General features: G+C 44.0%; 2 protein-coding genes across 7 annotated transcripts in view; one reads left to right on the forward strand and one right to left on the reverse strand.

Annotated features, from left to right (window-relative positions):
- The window catches only part of Snx13 (sorting nexin 13), a 104,104-nt gene extending 103,033 nt beyond the window's left edge, over nt 1-1,071 (reverse strand). For all 4 annotated transcript variants that reach the window (XM_076550774.1, XM_076550773.1, XM_076550772.1 and 1 more), the window contains exon 1: nt 938-1,071. In XM_076550774.1, coding sequence (XP_076406889.1) covers nt 938-952 — 15 coding nt within the window. In that variant the 5' untranslated portion in view covers nt 953-1,071. The remainder of the gene's footprint in view (nt 1-937) is intronic.
- The window catches only part of LOC102911309 (uncharacterized), a 29,046-nt gene continuing 9,658 nt past the window's right edge, over nt 307-19,694 (forward strand). Inside the window, exons 1-3 of one of the 3 annotated variants that reach the window (XM_076550775.1) lie at nt 992-1,536; nt 3,500-3,609; nt 11,509-11,587. In XM_076550775.1, the coding sequence (XP_076406890.1) occupies nt 992-1,536; nt 3,500-3,518 (564 nt within the window). In that variant the 3' untranslated portion in view covers nt 3,519-3,609; nt 11,509-11,587. Of the gene's footprint in view, nt 916-991; nt 1,537-3,499; nt 3,610-11,508; nt 11,588-19,694 lie in introns of those variants that run through there. The other 2 variants (XM_076550777.1, XM_076550776.1) reach the window with 2 other exon arrangements.

The raw sequence follows: 19,694 nt of genomic DNA on the forward strand, positions 1-19,694 counted from the left end.
TCCTTTTTGGTGAGTGTAGGACTGCTTCCCAGTGATCATTAACACTGTTTATTCATCAGCTCACACACAAAAATGTCCAAACCAGTCCCTAGCATCGGGATCCTCACAGAACCTAAAAAAGTGAGCAGGTTCTAGGGTTTCCTCAAATCCACAAGCGTCAGCTGTCCACACCTGCACAGACCATTCACACAGCTCTGTCACCTCCGGTCATTAAACTAGTTGCACCGATAAAGTTCTTCTCCCTCAAGGATTGCTAGTGCAGGCAAACTCCTTCCAAGTCTGGTGTCTGCACTGGACAGTGGGCACTAAGAAAAGGGAAACTGATTGGCTCATCACCGTTGCCCTACTTCCATTTCAGGTCAAATGAGAGACACTGTTCCACAGAGAGAAGCCAGGGGGCCACCCGCTAGTCAAGGAGGTGGATGACAATCTGAACTTTGGGATGGATCAGGAGACTGCAGGAACGTGACGGGATGTGGGGGCAGAGGAGGAGGGCGCGCGGCTCGCGAGTGTGGCTGGAGGAACCTGGCTCACTTCGCCGAGCAGTCAGAGGAGAGGCGGGCGGAAGGCAGGATCGCTCGGGCCGGCTGCCACGGCCAGGATGCCGCCCCGGGACGCCGGCAGGGGAAGGGCCCCGCAGCCCGGGGACGGGGACAGGGGCCGGCGGCGGGACGCGGGGGGCCACGGCCGCCGCAGGGCAGCAGCGGGGCGCGGGCACCGTGCAGGAGCGGCGGCCGGAGGAGGTGGAACTCTGCCGAGTCAGCACCGCGCCCACTCGGTGGCACTTGTGGGATCCCGGCGGCCGGGCGGGCCGGGCGAGCCGGGCCGGGCGGGCCGGGCCGCGGAGCAGGTCGGGCCCAGCGCCCGGAGCGGCGTCGGGGACGGGCTGGCGCCGGCCGCTCGCCCGCCGCGCAGGTAAACACTGGGCGCCGCTTACCTCCGTTAACATCATTACACCCCGGGGGAGTGAGGTCCTCCCTAGCCTCGCCGCATGGCAACAGCCGCAGCAGCAGCGGAAACTGCCCGGGCCGCCGCCAACGGTGGCAACTGCTGCTTCGGTCCCGTCCCGGGCGGCGGCTCGACTCGGCTCCGCTGGCTTCCCCCCGGCCCGGCTGCTCGCGACGGACGCGCCGCCATCTTGGAAGAGCGACGTCCGCGTCCCCCCGCGACGTGCGCTCCCATTGGCCGGCGCGCCGGGCGCGGGCGTCTTGTGACCGTCTCCATGGCGCCGGCGCGCGCAGGGACGGGGGCGGGCGCTGGGCCGCACGCGACCCGGCTCTGGCGCGCCTGGCCGGGTCCCCGGCGCGGACGGCGCCCGCCGCGGAGGCTGCGGGCCGCCGCGCATCTCCCCGACCCCGGGGAGACGCCCGCCCGCCCGCCTGCCCCGAGGGCTCGGGAGGCTCGGCGGCCGCCTCCAGGCGCGGTGGCCGAAACTGCCGCCCGCCCGCCCGCGCCGCCGCGCCTCGCTCCGAAACTTGGGCAGGAACTTATCCCCGTCCTCCCAGCGCGCAGGGACGCCTGTGCTGGGCGCGACAGGTTGTAGACGCGATCCCGGCAGATCGCCTTCGCCCCCGATCCTGGCACAGATAGGGCTGCTTGCTGCCTTGCTGATTGGCCAGAACCTGCCTAAGCTTGAAAGTTTAGTGTTTCTTCCACAGAGACCCTTAAATCCAGCCGCTTTTGCCCGATAGCTGCAGTCTCTCTCCACAGCTTTATTGGGATTTTTATTTTAAGCTGTATAAATGTAATGGGCTTATGTGTCAGAGTAAACACATTTCGATAGATGTCTCTGTAAGTAGTCGCGAATTAAGTAAGACTGAACTCTGAAATAATGTGACTCTAGCTCCTGAGACCCAGACACCTCTCAGTCCACCTCTAATGTGAATAGTAAAACCTCCCGCTTCTTTTCTGAATTACTGTAAAGTAATTTTCCTGAAGAACCTCTGCTGTTACAAACGAATTTGCAAGGAAACTGAGAAGTGTTTGGACTTGAGAAATAAAACACTTGCATCGCATTCTTACAAAAGGTTTATGAAAGGGGGTGTGGAAAAGTAAAGCCAGCAGTTACTTCCTCTGTCCTGGAATCTTGGCCCTTAACAATGCTACTATTGTGCTAAATGTAATTTAAGGATGTACTCGTAAATTCTCATAACAGTCAGTAAAGCATTACAAACCCTGTATTATCTCCATTCTGTTGTGTCTACCCAAAGAAAAATTGATTTAAGCCATCATTTAGACTTTCCAAAATAGAAACTGCCTGTTCCATTCAAAGTAATAGCAAAGTAGTTTTTTTGTTTTACTCTGCAACTTATATCTAATTTCTCTTTTGCTGGAACAAGAGCATTCTCGCTTCTTCAATACAATAAAATATATTTCCAGTGTTGGCAGATTAATCTGTAAATAGGGAACAAGATTAAAAAGTACAAACTGCATTGATGCTAAGAGAAACCAAGAGAAGAAACAACAAAGAACCTGGAAACAGATACTGTTTCGACCTGTAAATAAGAATGCAGAAGGTTCATTAATATTTAAAATAGCAACTAGTGAATTAAAACTGTAATTTAGGTGTCTGGCCTGAGTAGTCTGTTCTATTTTCTCCATGGTTTTCCCTTCCTAGAAGCAAGATACTTTCTCTCTTTTTTGTTGGGGGTGGGGCAGGGATGCTTGTTTTTTTTTTTTTTATTTGGTTTGGTTTGTTTTTTTGAGACAGGGTTTCTCTGTGTAGCCCTGGCTGTTATGAAACTGGCCTTGAACTCAGAGATCTGTCTTCCTCTGCCCCCTGAGTGCTGGGATTAAAAGTGTGCTCCACCATCGCCAGGCTGTTTTCACTTTTTAAAAAAGTGGCAAATTAGGAGCCCTTGCCGAACATGCCCAAAACCCTGGGTTAAATCCCCAGCAGCACATAAATCAGGTGTAGTAACAATTGCCTATGACCTCAGCTCTTGGGCTATAGAGCCTGGAGAATAGAAATTCAGGGTTAATGTCAATTAAAAATAAAGCAAGTTAAGGCCGTTCCAGAATAAGTGAGACCCTGTGTAGCAGGAGGGAAGAGTGGAATTTGGGTGTGAATATAAACAGGGTTTGCTCACACCCATACTGTGGCGTGGGTGTGCCTGAGCATTCAGAACTGTGTGAGCCAGGGAAGAAACCAATCAAATTTCCCAGCCAGAATCTTTTCGTATAGCCTTAAAAATCCTGTTCTGATTGGCTTCCCAATCTCCACCTACCAGCCACCTCCCAACACCTTCCGCACAACTTATTTCTACTAGGCCTGCTCCCTGCCCCTGGAATAACTGGACGTCCTACTGCCCAAGACCTTAGAGCAGTTAACTATTCAGAAGAATCTTGACCAATGCCAGCAAAGACACCTACCCTTGGCTCCCGGTTAAAGTGTTGCCCCTTCCCTCCCTTCTCCCTTTCTTTGCTCTGTTCTCTTTTAAATAGTAGTTATGCTCACTAGTTTGTTTGTTTGTTTGTTTTCTTATTTTCTGCCTTCTAGGAGAATGCAAGCTTCATGAAATCAGGATGTTCAGTGATGTCTCCTTGGTGGCCGAAATACTGGACTAGCATGTGGTGCAGAGTGGATGCCCAGTGTTGCTTAAATGAATGGTGAGCCATTCCCTAAGAGACCTCAGGAAAATACCCTAATGAAAACTAGAAACAAATCCTTTGTGTTGAAAATTGAACTAGTCAAAAACTAACATTGCAAATTCTTATTTTGTAATTATGGGATCATCACTTCAGTCACTGGAGACCTAGAGGGTGCTCAGAACAGGCTGTGAACTGTGTATTTTCTTGGTGGTACTAGGAACCTAGGCCCCATTGTGTGCTAGGAAAGAGCTATAACCAATGAACTATATCTCTAGATGTCTTGTAACTCCTTGTTTTCATACACAGTCTCAGTGTGTTCCTCCAGCTGGCCATGAACTCACTCTGTAACTCAGGATGGCCTTGAGTTTTCAATCCTGCCTCAGCTCCTGAGTAGCTAGGATTACTGGCCTATACCACCAAGCCTGGTTTCTCTTGACCCTCTTACATATATGTTGCATATGGGTCAACTTACCAGCAAGGAAAGCAATAAAGTAAAATACATTATTGCAGAAAGTTTTGGGAATTGAGTTATGTACCTGGAAAAGAAAATGCTTACAGAAGCAAGTAACTCTAAAGATTTAAACAAAGTAAGCCCCAGTTTAGAAAGGGCCACAACTGCATTCCATGTGGCCTCAAGGACATCCTGCTCCTATCAGTTGATTAGGAGGAAACCTGAGATGGGAGGATGCTGGGCTGTGGATAAGACATTTAAAACAAAACAAGCTTTCTTAAGAAGCACATGATACTGCAAGCGGTTTCGTCCGGACAGCTTGTGGATCAGCCTCACACTGGAGAGGATGTCACAGAAGAGGGCAAGGCGAAAGTTAAGCCACTGACCTTGATGTCTAAGCCTCCAGAGACTGAGAATATCCATTGCCAATTTCTTTGGTTTTGAAGCAAAAACTATTTCTACATATTTAGCTCTCCACAAATTGAACCTGATTTCATTTTGAGAAACTGAAAAACTATATGCCTTTAACTTCCCAAACAAATTGCATCTATCCAGCAATTTTCATGTTTAAATTTTAGAACCATAGGCTAATTTAGTTTTATTTGTAATTCATTATTATACAGATGAACAGTGTATAATGTAGTATTGTAATACATGTATTCACTTAATCAAATTAGCAAAATTATATCTTTTATCATCTTTATGACAAAACCTTCAATATCCTTACTTCTAACAAATTTGAAACAAGTCATCCACTGATGATGTACACTGTCCTCTATCTACTGAGCGTTAAGTATTATATTTTCATTAACAAAGTCCAGTGCTGTGGATATTGCTCTGTATCATTAAATGATGATTGGCCAGTAGCCAGGCAGGAAGTATAGGTGGGACAAGCAGAGAAGAGAATTCTGGGAAGTGGAAGGCTGAGAGAAGATGCTGCCAGCCACCGCCATGAGTACCAACATGTAAGGTACCGGTAAGCCATGAGCCACGTGGCAAAGAATAGATTAATAGAAATGGGTAAATTTAAGATAGAAGAACTAGATAGCAAGAAGCCTGCCACAGCCATACAGTTTGTAAGCAATATAAGTCTCTGTGTATTTACTTGGTTGGGTCTGAGCGGCTGCAGGACTGGCGGGTGAGAGAGATTTGTCCTGACCATGGGCCAGGCAGGACCAGGAAAACTCTAGCTATAGTCCATAAACAAAGTCAGGAAAGCAGGATTAGAGTAACTTATTGGCAGCAGACTTAAGAACAGACAGCAGGGCATCCCCATTCTGTTAGAAGTTAGTCGGATAATTCAGATCTCAGAGCTGTAAAGTCAAGCTTTGAATAGCCCAGCAAGGATATACTGGCCTAACTCAATACTAAGACAGAACGAAATAATATGGGGCTTCTGCTATCAGCACATAAAAGCCACAAAATGGTAATGTGCATGTATCTCTTCAATAGCTCTAAAATAAAATTACACTAAGATCTATATAGAAGTACATATTACAAATATGTAAAAGCTGATACTTTAGTCATACAATAAGTTAATGGTATTCCAATCAATAGTTTTCAAAACAAATACTTTGGCTGGGAGTTGGCTCAGTGTATAAAATACTTGCTGTTCAAATCCTAGCACCTGAGTTCTGATCCCCAGAACCAGTGAAAAGCTGATCTAGGTAGCTCTGATCCATAACTCTGCTATTCCTCCAGGGAGAAGTTTGGAGGCCAGCTTGCCTGGAATCCACATCAGGAAAAACACCAGAGACGTTGCCTCCAATGAAGCAGAAGGCAGGGGCTGCCGCCCATGGTCCTCTGCCCGCACATGCCATAGCACATGAACGCCCCCGCCCCCATGCATTATACAAACACAGAGTTTTGTTTGTGTATTTAAAACTGCAAAAGTTAGATGTAAGATAACGTTTAAGCATTTTATTCTTAATTACAGAAACAGTTGTTCGGTGCCTTATAGTGCAGGCATAGTAGCGGGCAGTTAGCATTTGACCGAGGCCTTACAGATCCAGGTTTCACAGGTCGCTTACCAAGAGCACGCAGGACCTCACTGGAGTGGAGGTTTGTCACTGTGAAGTGCTTCTGTCCGCCTGGCCCTGCTCCTCGGAAGGAAGTCACAGAGTGCAGTCCATTCCTAGAACATGGAAATGTATGCTGCTCTTTGCTGTGGACAGTGCGTTAACAGTTACTTGGAATTATTTTCCATGAGAGAGTTGTCATTTCAGTATTTTGAAAAACTTGTTTATTGGACAATCTCGTACAAGTAATGAATTTTAGTCACTTAGCATCTCCTTTTGTCCTCTTTCCTCTCCCCCCAAACCCTTCTCCCTGCAAGTCCACTTTCCTGTCCTTTTGCATCTAACCCATCAGGTTTCATTGCAGTGTCTCGCCCAAGCATGGGTGGGAGGTCTCCTACAGGAAACATCACGTCACTCCTATGGATATGGGCACACAGACACTTCTTTCATACTGTTACAGTCCAATACTTCATTGTTCCCACACTCTCCTTTTTATCCAGTGGAGTGCTTTTAGTTGCCCTTTGTCCCTTCCCAAGTTCCCATCAGGGTGGGATTCGGTGTATTTTTAGTTTGGTTCTTCCATTTTTTGTTTGTTTTTGTTGTATTTTTTTGTTTGTTTGGTTGGTTGGTTTTCCTTTTGGCTACTTCCTCTATTTCTGGTTGCATAGGCTCTAACTGGCCCTTCTTTGGCCTAGCCTACAATCAGCCATCCCAAACAAATTTCAGTTCTATTAATTAGGAAATAATACTAGAAACAAGACTTGGACTCTGGAAGTGATATTGCTGCTTGAGCTGTTGTTCATGTTAGACCAGTGAAATCATAGAGCCAAGAAACTACGTGAGTTACTTTTCTTCTTGCTGTGGAAGATAAGAGCAAATTAGAGGTTAGTTTTGAATCACTTTCAAGAAACATGGCCCATCATGGCATGGTGTCAGAGCTCAGCCTACAGCAGCATCATAGTATGGCATCATAACTCAGCCTACAGCAGCATCATAGCATGGTGTCATAGCTCAGCCTACAGCCTATGGTGATATTTTATTTGTACTGAAATGTGATTTTAATTTTATGTTAATAAATAAAGTTGCCCTGGGGTCAGAGCTATTAGAGCCATAGCAAGAGCGTGATGGTTAAAAGAACTAGGTAGATTTCTGTGTGTTCAGGGATACAGCCAGTATTGGAGACATACGCCTTTAAGACCTGGAGGGCAGTACTTACAGGCAGTGACGAGGCAATCATGTGGTTGGGTTTACAACCAATGAGAAGGCAGAACAGAAAGACTATTTAAAGATAGACAAACAGGAAAAAGCTCTCTCTCGGGGAAGCTAGGAGCACTGCAGGAGGTAAGATTTTATCTCTGAGCCCTGACCTCTCGGCTTTCTCTTTTACATTGGCTCTGTGTTTCTTATTTTAAAAAGACGATTGGTTACATCTACAACAGCCCATCATGGCATGGTGATAGAGCTCACCCTACAGTCCATCATGGCATGGTGTCAGCTCAGCCTACAGCAGCATCATAGCATGGCATCATAACTCAGCCTACAGCAGCATCATAGCATGGTGTCATAGCTCAGCTTACAGCCTATCATGGCATGGTGTCATAGCTCAGCCTACAGCCCATCATGGTATGGTGTCATAGCTCAGCCTACATCCCATTATAGCATGGTGTCATAGCTCAGCCTATAGCCCACTGTGGCATGGTGTCATAGCTCAGCCTACAGCCCATCATGGTATGGTGTCATAGCTCAGCCTACAGCCCATCATGGTATGGTGTCATAGCTCAGTCTATAGCCCATTATAGCATGGTGTCATAGCTTAGCCTATAGCCCACTGTGGCATGGTGTCATAGCTCAGCCTACAGCCCATCATGGTATGGTGTCATAGCTCAGCCTACAGCCCATCATGGTATGGTGTCATAGCTCAGCCTATAGCCCACTGTGGCATGGTGTCATAGCTCAGCCTACAGCCCATCATGGTATGGTGTCATAGCTCAGCCTACAGCCCATCATGGTATGGTGTCATAGCTCAGCCTACAGCCCATCATGGTATGGTGTCATAGCTCAGCCTACAGCAGCAGCAGATCGCAGCTTGTTCAATGTAACCAACCAGGTATAGAGACCCACCCCAACAACCTTTTCCGTCAGCTATCCCACAGAGTCGTAAAGATTCCACAACCTTCCAAAACAGTGTTCTTGGGTGGACACCAACTGTTCAAGCATGTGCCTCTGTGGAGGACACTTCATATTCAAACCAGAACAGAAATACATGCATATACTCCCATTTGTATTTATATATAACCATCTATATCTATATTAAGCTAAGCATAGCTGGACATGCTAGTACAACACTATAATCCCACCACTTGAGAGGTTGAGGCAGGAGTTTGAGGTCAGCCTGGGGTATATGAATTAATATCTATAAACTAACAAAGGGCATACTAATTTCTCCAATTCTAATTTATACCAGAAGGACCATTCTAGCTTCCTCTCCTTAATTATGTGCAATTCCTACTTCAGTAGTGAGAGACCGGCTTCCTATCATCTGTACTTATTTACTTAATTGTTCAGTTTCAGTATGTGTATAGAGGCGGAAGAGATAGTTCACTCAGTAAAGTGGTAATTTTGAAAGCATGAGGACCTAAGTGGGATCATCAGAACCCATGTACAAATGCTGAGCATGATGGCATGCATGTGTAACCCTGGCACTTCAGAGGCTGGCACAGCCCACTGGCCAGTCACCCCAGGCAATGGTGGACTTCAGGGCAAACCAGATCCTGAAAGGAGGACAGCACTCCTGAGGGATGACACCAGATGTTGTCTCCTAGTGCACACATGCACACACTCTCACTCACACACACACACACACACACACACACACACACACACACACACACACACACATACACACAAAAGTACATGCAAATAGTCACACACATGCATTTATAAATGTGTGTATAGCAATATCAGAATTATTGGCATGTACTCTCATGGAAAGCGTTTATCACCCAGAGTACAGAACTGACACCTGAAAAAGCTCTTTTACCAGTCTTAAACATTTCCAGAGTTACTTAGTTCAGCACCCCTTGTCCCATAACCTTCAGTGAGATCGTTTCATGTGTTTATAATACAGTTAGATTCCTGGTGGAGGTTTGCTTTTGCTCTTGAGATCCGTGTGATCTAAATGGTTTACTTTAGGCTTTTGTTTTGATTTGTTTTTAATTTGTGAATGTTGCCTTTCTTCCTGTGCTGTTCCATGAGTCTTCACAAATGCTTAATGTCATGTACTCGGCTTTACAATAGCATACAGAAAGCTCTAGTGACCCTAAAACATAAGAGGAAGTACATGACAAAGTTGCTTTTATGTGATTGTCTGTAGATCTGAGCAGCCAGTGATTTTATTGAATCAACTTATTCTCTATAATACCTAACCACCTAATGCTTACTAAGTTTTTACTGTGTGCCAGATTCTAAGTGCTTCACAACAACCCTTCAAGATAATACCAATTATTATTCCCATCTTACAAAGAAGAAAAGTAAAGCCAGAGAGTTAAAATATTTTGCTCAACTTTATACAATAAATACAATAGTACAGTCAATAGTTAAAGAAATGTGTATGCACGTATGTGCATATATCTTTGATATATACATATCATTTTATATAGACACATATGTAAATCATATAGAAGTAGATGATTAATGATTGTTATGTCTGTATTTATATTCAGATGCATTAAGGTGATACTTAAAATTGAAATATTTCAAACATCTTTGTCTTCAACTTGACATGAATCACAAGTGTGAAGACTTTGACCTCCTGTTTTTGTCTTCAAAGGAGGAAATGAGAAAAGGAATCAGTTCAGGACGAACTCTATTAGTCTCCTTATATAAGGCTTACCTCAGCTGGTTCCATGTTTACAGAGGAAGGGCGAAATCAAAGACTGCCATTATATTGCTTCCTGTCTTGGTGGCCGAACAGCTAGGGTTGCTGGCTCTTTTAACTGTTTGTTCTAAGAATTCTACTGCTTCCCATAGCAATGTGTCAGGCGGCACAAAGTTAGTCTGCCATGCCTGCACCTCTTCATCAAAGATATTTTTGTTTTCAGTGAAATTTTTAAACTGAAAACTACTTGTAGTAAATAGACAAACAACTAAATGGAGGAGAAATCACACATGTGCCCCGAGTAATTATTGCCTATGGAATAAAAATAAAGCGAGAACAGAATGTTTGCAGTGTGGCCCTGCCTCTTGGTATTAATAGAACAAAATTCTTGAAGTGAGAAATCACCAGTTAAGTTTTAGTTTCTTTTTCTGTAAAGGTAGATTGAAGCATAGAGTTAGAATTAGCCCTGCTCTACAGCCCATAATACAACTTGTTGTCATAATCACTGGACAAAGCCTAGGCCACAAATCAAAAGCTTCTTAAGGCTCCTTTCTGCTTTAAAACTGTGATACTCGCTGAAAAGAAGCAAGCTGCAGTTTCTTTCCTATCACTTTCTTCAACAAGCACATTCATCACCACCTCTTACAAGCCACGCAGCTGCACAGTGCACAGGCTGCTGTGAACCGTTCTGTGTATGGTAATGAACCTGCATTACCACCTTCTCTTCAGATGAGACACCTCCTGCTTCAGGAAGCCATATGTGCAAATAGCCTGAACAGAACTCAGAAGAAATGGGGGAAACAAAAAAACAAAAACAAAGAACACACACACACACACACACACACACACAAAAAAAAAAAAAAAACCCTGTTGACATATAAGAGCAAAGTAAATAATTAAATAAGGGTGTGTGGAATCAGTCTATTGAATCTCTAAGGTCATTCACCTCTTTTGGATGGGTAAGATTTGTAATTTGTCTTGTTCATTAAATCAGCAAAATGCTGAGGGTTTCACATTTTATTTTTAAAAATAGATGTCCTTTTCGGGTTTTCCTGTTGCTGGGGAAGCGTTCTTTCCGTTGCTAACAGAAAGCTAAATGTTCTGCCTTGAATCCTGTTTGCTTTTATTGGTAGGAATGCTAGACGGATGGATGAATGAAGGAATATATACTTTTTTCTGTTTCTATAATAAAACAAAACCCACCTGCTTTGAAATACATGATAGTCTAGTTACCAGGTAGTTCTTTAATAGAAGCATGGAATTTTCTCATTTGTTTGTGCATTGTTTCTGATTAACCTGAAAGTGGGTTGACTATTCAAATGTAAAGATTGCAGATGGCTGCTGAATTCATACTGGGAACACTTACTATCACTCACCGTCTGGTGATTAGGGCTGTTAAAGAAGGCATTTCTGCTCTTCACATTTTTGCCTGACAAAATTTAGCCTCTAATAAGGAAATAGGAATAGCTGGTCTCTGGCTCTTATTTCCAATCCTGCAGTCATAGGATTAAAACACAAGCCATCTTGTTCACCTTTCTGTAATTACAGTGTGATTTCTCTCTGTGTCTTAGTTTCTTTTCATGTTGCTGTCATGAAATATCCTGACAAAAGCAACTAAAGGAGAAAGGATTTGGTGTAACTCACAACTCAAGGTACAGTCTGTTTGAATTATTGTGGCGGGGGGACCTGGAGGGTACCCAAGAGTGCAGGGAAATGGGCTGGGCAGATGCATGCCATGCGGGCATGGTGGCGGCAGCGGCCAGTAATTCACAACCCAGACACTTCATCCACATGGAGAGTTTGTTATAATAGAGAGATGAAGAAGAAGATAGGAAAGAGAGAGACAGAGAAAGACAGAGAGAAAGAAAGAAAGGAGAGCTTGGGGGTGTGCACCTCATGGGGGAAAAGCAAAAGAGAGAGAGAGAGAGGAAGGGGAGGAGTTTTTCCTTAGAAGGAGGCTTTTACGTCAGGATGCAGGGCAGCATCAAAAGAGTGAGATTCCAAGGGGTAAGTCAGAATATTAGCATTCCTCTGTTTTGGTTATAATAAAAAGAAGTGAGTTATGGAAGCAAGTGGGGAACAAGGGCACTGAATTCTTGAGGCCCCTTCAAGCTGACAAGGGGCAAAATGGGCAGTGGGGAAGCCGGAGTCACACACGGAGTGAAGAAGCTCAGCTGGCTGTCATCGTGGAGATCTCGGGCGTCCATTCCTTGAGGTCGCTAGGAGAAAAAATAGATGGTTATCATTGGCCTTATGAGCTGGGCTTGCCATGGATAACTGCCAGAAAGAGTGGAACGGAGATGTGCCCTGGTTGTACAGAAGAGACAAAGGTGAATGAGTGAGACATGAGAGCAGATATGTCCTTCACTGAGACATCACGGAAAACCAGGATCCAGTTGCTGGGCAGGTGCCTGCCTGAGCCTGCAGAGGTGGTACTGGCAGTGAATTGAAGGATGTGTTCTTTAGGAGTACAGGAGCCACCACATCTGCCATTTCTCTGGAGGTGGGGGCGCATCCATCCCAGGTGGAATCCTCGGTTGGAGATTGGCGTCCTCAGACCTGGTACCAGCTGGTGCAGGGGCTGGTGTATCTGGAGAGCCCCTTGGCCCAGGCAGGGGAGCAAAACTGCAAAATATGCTTGAAAATGGGTGAGGTCAAAATGGGCTCTGGAGACTGTTAGTTTTCATCAGACCAGATTTCTTGATGCAGTAAGAAAACTTTTCTTAGGGAACTGTAGGTATCTGTAAGACAGCTGGAATAGATTTTTAACAGGAAATTTATTAATGGGCCATCAAGGTGCTTGTTGCCTTGGGTCATTTAAACACTGTCAGATCTGAGAAGGATAAATTTAAGAAGAGGTGAGTCAGCTTTCCTATCTTCATATAAACAAACCAGGATATACTGAGAGCAATCAATAGCAAAACGTTACACTGAAATTTGTTCTGTGAGTTTATCCTATCCAGTAATAAGGTAAATTGTGTCTAGACCTAGTAGTAGCCCTAGGAGAGGGGGACCTGTGAATTTTAGAGAACTGAGAAGGCAGCTGAAGCAAAGCCTGGTCGTCAATTGGAATCAGAGATCTGAGAAGGAAAAATCATATTTGAGTACAGACCAAGCAGCTTTTGAATCTGTTAAAAATGACAGGGACCAGTCCAAACCCAGTTAGCCATACCTAGGTCTCCACATTGTTAGCAGAAGTATCAGAACTCTTCAGCCCATCAGGACCATGAGGTGGGAGTTTTCCCATAGAAGAGGGACATAGGGAAGACTGAGTTTATTTTATCTAGGCAAAAGGAGTGCAATCAATTCCCGATGTCCTGCTGTTTGTCCACAGTCTGGGCTGGGTCCTAGAGGCAGGTGTCACATTTGGGAACCTTGCCCAGAGGTCATTGTTGCCATCATCCAAATGGAGACATCTTCTTCAGAGACCTTGGGTCATTGTTAGGATCTGGGAGTCTGTGTCTGATATAATAAGATTTTTGAGTAACATTTTAAATGCCATATTCTGCAGATCTTTGAGTGTGTGAGGACTGCCCGTCTATTAGGTATAAATGGCTGCCTGTCAGCTAGTATTCTCAAAGTCTCCCATATCTTAGCAGCTTCAATAAGGCTAGGGCTTGCTGTCTCCTGAGAAGACAAAGAAGAGTGACATGGAAAAGATCCCAAGGCCGAATGAGAAAAGGGGCTTGTGAGTTAGGGTGCAGCCCAAATCTGAGAAAAGGACCCTCTGAGAAGAGGAAAAGGACCCTCTTGGTGGACCAGAAACTCCATCCTTGATTGATTTATATATAAATAATAATTTCTTAATGTTATTTAATACCTCCTTGGTTCTGCATAAGGGTCAAGTGTCTTACCTTATTGCAGAACCATTTTAATTAACAAACAGCAATGGGCATTAGGTAGCCGATCAGTCCTCTAAGCCGGGGGTTTCCCTTTGACCCAAAATTTCAGTCTATTCTAGACAGGAAACATGGGATGACGTCGTATTCGCTTCTTAAACTGCTTCAAGCTGGCATTGGGGCATTGTTGTCAGGTCCCCCAAAAATGCTGAAAGGTCAATCAAAGGCTGGGCAATGGAGCATTTGTCAGAAGCATGTGGTTATCTGGCCTGGCTATAGAGATAGGAAACAATTATGTTTGGCTGGGCTGGTCCCCATCACATAGACAAGAGTCTCTGCTGATGTCCATAGCAGGGAACGTGCTGCAGGTTGTGGCCACAACTGCTACTTCGATGTTTCTGCCAGTCTGCTGAAATACAGACTAGAGATGGGAGTTAAAATGTATGAATTTATTTGGAGCCTTTTGGCCATGGTCTTAATAATTGAGAAGAGCAGAAATCCCAAGACCAGGAGAGAGAAAAAAATTACCATTCTTAGGATTAGACAAGTGAGGAAAAAAATAAAAGTTTTAGATAAGTTAGTATTATCAATCAGTACTGAAAAAAATCATAGAAAAGTGGGTAATGAGTAACCAAGGAAAATTGAAAATCCTGAGCTTGTAAACCAAAGTGTATCAGAATTGTATTAATGTTAAAATCTGAAATTTAAAATCTTAATTTCATACCACATGAAATATTTAAGGGTCAGTCAGAAAGAAATATAGATGGCCACATCAATCATACATTTCCACTCGCACATAGGAAATAGATTTTGTGAAGGAAAGATGGAGAAGTAGCAGAGCAGCCGGGGGGGGGGGGGGGGGAGAGAGGGACCCCTGCCCTAGGCTGCGGCATGGTGCGAGCAGCCGCAGGGACCGAACCCAAGCCACGGGTCTGCAGCAGTGGTGGGGGTGGAGGCCATGGGCGCAGATTTCCACAGTGAGGTATAAGGCCCAGCAGACTGATCTCTGGTATCCCAGAGGGTCAGCGGGAGGCCAGCAATAGATAATGGTGCAAGATAGGCAATGGACCGTAGTCACAAAGGCCGTGGGATTGAGTGGGCCCAAACTGTCTCCATATGCCACTGCAGACTGCCAGCAGGCAGGAGAAAGTGGGATTGCCTCACATTGGGCACCGATGTTATGAATTATTGTGTGGCAGCGGCGGGGTGGGGGTGGGGGGACCCTTGAGGGTATCCCGTGCATGCAGGAAAACATGTTGGGCAGATGCATGCTGTGTGGACATGGTGGCAGCAGCCAGTAATTCACAACCCAGACTCTGCATACACATGGAGAGTTTATTATAATAGAGAGATGAAGAGAAAGATAGGAGAGAGAGAGAGAGAGAGAGAGAGAGAGAGAGAGAGAGAGAGAAACTTATGGGAGGAAATCGGAAGAAAAGAGAGAGAGGAAGGGAGGAGTTTTTCTTCAGAATGAGGTTTTTACATCAGGATGCAGGGCTATACCAAGGGGTGGGATTTCAAGGGGCAGGTCAGTATATTAACACAGTCCATCATGGTGAGGAGGTCTCAGCAGCAGGAGTTTGAATCACTGGTCATATCACATTCACAATCATGAGACAGAGAGCAAAGGATGCATTTTGCTGCTCATACCCCTTTCTCTGTTTATTCAGTCAAGCATCCCAGCCAAGGGAATGGTGCCACCCACAAGGGGCATATCTTCCCATCTCAATTAATGTAATCAATATAATCCCCACAAGCATGCCCAGAGGCCCATCTCCCAGGTAAGTCTAGGTTTTGTCAGTTGGCCACCAATACTAACCGTCACACCCTATTTTAGAAAGAAAGCGCATGGGGGACATGTCACCAACAACATATTGCAATGTATGGGGAGGTAGGTATACACAGTGCTCAAGGCTGTATGGAAAAATAACTGACAAGGGAATCAGGGTGGACATTGAAGTAGGGAGATGACAAGTTAGACCAACTTGGGTACATAGTTTGAGGCCAGCCTAAGCTTCATATGGAACCCTGCTTAAACAACAACCACCTGTGTGTAGATGTGTGGTGGTACACTATTATAATTTCAGCACTAGGGACAGAGGCTGAGACAGGTGGATCAATGGAGTTTGAAGTCAGTCTGGGTTATAACTATGGATTTGAGGCCAAGCTGGGACACATAGAAACATAATGAGACCTCCATCTCAAAATGCAAAAATAAATAAAATAAAATGGAAAGAAAAGATTACCTGACTATCCTATGCTTAAGATAGGACTTAAAACCAGGCTATAATACACTTAAAAGTGTACACTTTTAATCCTAGCATTCGGGAGGTAGAGGCAGGCAGATCTCTGGGTTTGAGGCTAGCTAGGGCTACACAGTGAAACCATGTCTCAAAACAGACAAAAACCAAAAAAAACACAAAACTGAGACAGAGAGAGAGAGAGAGAGAGAGAGAGAGAGAGAGAGAGAGAGAGAGGAGACTTAAGAAAATTTGTGGCCTTAAAGTTAAATTATATATTATTATGGTCTTAAGTATGTTACTGTGAAAGACTTTTTCTATTTTTAAATTTTTTAATTTGTGTGTGTGTGTCTGTGTATCTGTGTGTGATCAAAGAAGCCAAAAAATAGGTCAGAATGTTGCCCAGCTCTTCTGGACCTGACTAATAAACAACTGTGAGTCACCCCATCTGAGTGTTGTGAACCAAACTAAGGTCCTTTGGGAGAACAGCAAGTGCTCTTAAACCACTGAGCCATCTCTCCAGTTCTAAAACAATTAGGGGGTTTTTGTTTTGTTTTGTTTGTTTGTTTTAAATAGTTTTGAGACGAGATCTCATTTTGTAGCTCTGGCTGGCCTGAACCCATTGTGTAGACAAAATGGCCTCTAACTCAGAGATCCACCTGCCTCTGCCTCCCCATTTTAAGGATTAAAAGTCTGTGCCACAATACTGGGCTCAAAGCTTTTCTTAAATGGGAGTGTTTACTTTAAAGGTGCGTGTATTTTTCTGGGTGTTTTGTTGAGTTTTATAGTTATATCAGAAATTATGATAACCATGAATCTCTACTTTGTGAAAATATATTCAACTTTTTAACTTCCACATTTAGGAACAAGTTGTTGTTAATTTATGAGCCATTGCAGGGGCCCATAATGTGTCCATACACTGATCTGTGGTGTGACTATGCTGTCTCCTACTCCGATCTTTCTGAGCCTGGAAGAAGATTGAGTCTCCTGTCTATTGAGGTAGGGTGCCTGACTCAATTGCATTGGTGGAATAAAGCAATCCTCTTCTTGCTGTCTCCTTAAGAAACACTGCATGCTACACATTGAGATGTATTTACTCAAGATACAAAAACCCATCTACCAGATTAGATTATTTATAAAAATATGAAGATTTTTTTAAAGTGACAGATTATTGTTGTGGGTTGTTGTCAGGGCAGGTGGTAAATACATGCCATAGATTAAAGCACTGTCTAACCGGGGGACTACTGCTTCTGTTCTACAATCCCTAGAATGATGGGCCTGTTTGAGGAATATCACTGAAAGAGAGCTGTAATACATGCACGGCTCTCAGACGAGACCTGCACATGGCAGATTAAACATGCACTCCACAGAGGTTAAAACTCAGAAGCCTATGTGGTGGCTATGCCTTTCATCTCAATGCCTTGCAAGTGAAGACAGGAGAATCAGGAGATCAAGATCACCTTCAGCTATATAGTAAGTTTGAGGACAGCCTGGGCTACATGAGACCCTGTCTCAAAAATGAAATTAACTCCAAGAAAAATCAAGATTTAGAAGGCATCAGGTCACCTTCAGACACTGCTCTAGCCTGACTACCCAGAGAAGCAAACCAAGGAAGTGATGGGACAGGAATATGTATCAGTGAGAAACAAGTGTGAGTCATGAGCAGGAATTTTGAGTTAATAGAACTTACCCAGAGGATTTTAACAGTTACTCGTGAAGGATGAGGCCAAATTAAGAGCTGAGGAGGAGCGTGCAGCTGGTGGAAGCAGGGGGCTAACCTTGTCAAACCCACTCATGCTAGCTGTGTGTCTTGTTACCTTTAAAACTCATGGCAAGGGATTATTGCTGTCTCATTTTTAAAACAGAGATTAATACTTCATGTTTCATTTGCCTGTGAGCCCTCTGCTATTACCTGGCAAGCCAATTTGAATTTAGAAATTTCTGAGTCAAAACGTACTCCTTTTTCTACTCTACTCCCACAGCCCCATTCTGAGTTCTGTGAGTTAATGTGCCTTTCGAATGCTTGGTTAAAAGCTCCTTTCCCTTTCCTTTTCTCCCATGTGGAGATTGCTTGTCTCTCCAACTTAACAACCTTTCTCTCTTACTTAAGGGGAGATAAGTACTTGAGCCCAATAAAGTTGGTTTCTGCTCAGTTGTAGAATTCTTACCCAGAGTTCGGTCCTAACACAAACAAACTTCTTCTCTTGATTGTAAACTGCTAACTTCACACATTTGTTGAAATTTTCTTATTGATTAACTTGATATTATCCATTGAGCCAAACTGATCAGAGGATTGAGTAGCATGGATATCAACATGACCTGTGTATTTCTGCCTCATGTCCATGAACCACTGCTTAATGCTGGATATACTGTACCCTAAGGAGATAGAGTCTTGCTTACAACTTGTCCTGTGTTCTCAATGAATAACGAATGAGCTGCATTTTCTTCAACTTTGCTCCCTCAGGAGCCTAGAATTTTCTACTTTCCCAGATCATGGCATTTCCCACCAGACAACAATCATATTGATAAATCTATCCTTTGGCCAACCCATCCTCTTTCTCTTGAGGCTAGTCCCCAGTCCTTAAACCATCCTCTACAACCAGGAGCTCAGGCTGTCTGTGAGCCGGGCTCCATCACCGCACAAAGACATGGCCCTGTGGTCTGTCATTATCAGGAAGAACAAATCAGAAAGCATTGAACTTATGTTCAGTCAAGTCTGATCACACTGTCTTTCTCTTACTAGTTTATCAATCACTTTTAGTTTAAACCAGTTGCCTAGAAACATTTTTGTTGTTATTTTGAGGCAGGGTTTCTCTATGTTTCTCTGGCTGTCCTAGAACATGCTATATATATCAGGCTGGTCTCAAACTCACAGAGATCTGCTTGCCTCTGTCTTTAATGCTGTTATGAAAAGTGTTAGCTGGCCTCAGAAACATTCATTTATTGCTCAGTTATTCTCATTCATTTGTTTCTTCTGTTTCTTAAAGGTTCTAAGACTTTGAATTACAAGAAAGCCATCAAGGAAGAGACTTTTGTTTTCCTTGCTAAACACATAAAAATAAAATAAATATCAAGTGTTTCTCAGTGTTATTTATGTTAGTCTTAAAAATGAATGAATGAATGACTTTTTTTTTAAAAAAAGACAATCTAAGCAGCATTTGCAGGCTGTCCTATGTCACATGTAGCCCAGCACAGTTTTCCAGAAGATTCCTAGAGAATGAAAACAACAGATAAAAATCACAAAATGAAGAAACAGGAGCCACTTGTGGTCATCCACACTAGCCACAGAGCGAGACAGGCTTCCAGACAGGCTGCATTGGGCTCCTTTTTCAGTGAAACTATAAAAGGACAGAAATAACACATTTTATAAAAGTGATACAAAAAGCTTTTTGTCATTTACACTATTAAAGAAAAAATGAGTTTGCAAAATCCCAAAATAATAAATACTGCAAAATCTGTCAAATCACCAAGTGAAACTCTTCAAGTAGAGTACTCTGTTGGTACATAGCTATGGAAATACAGTTGTGGAGCCTCTCTCCCCAGACAGATCTCAGCAGAGCCACTGTGTCAGCTCTCCAGTTGAGGAACAGTGGTCCAAAGTTGTTTCTTAACTGGCCTTTTCCTGTTTAGGATCATGCAAGCCATCTGCTAGGACTGTTTTGAACTGGTTCACAAGAT

This window comes from Peromyscus maniculatus, chromosome 14, assembly GCF_049852395.1.
Source record: "Peromyscus maniculatus bairdii isolate BWxNUB_F1_BW_parent chromosome 14, HU_Pman_BW_mat_3.1, whole genome shotgun sequence".
Classification (NCBI taxonomy): Eukaryota; Metazoa; Chordata; class Mammalia; order Rodentia; family Cricetidae; genus Peromyscus; species Peromyscus maniculatus.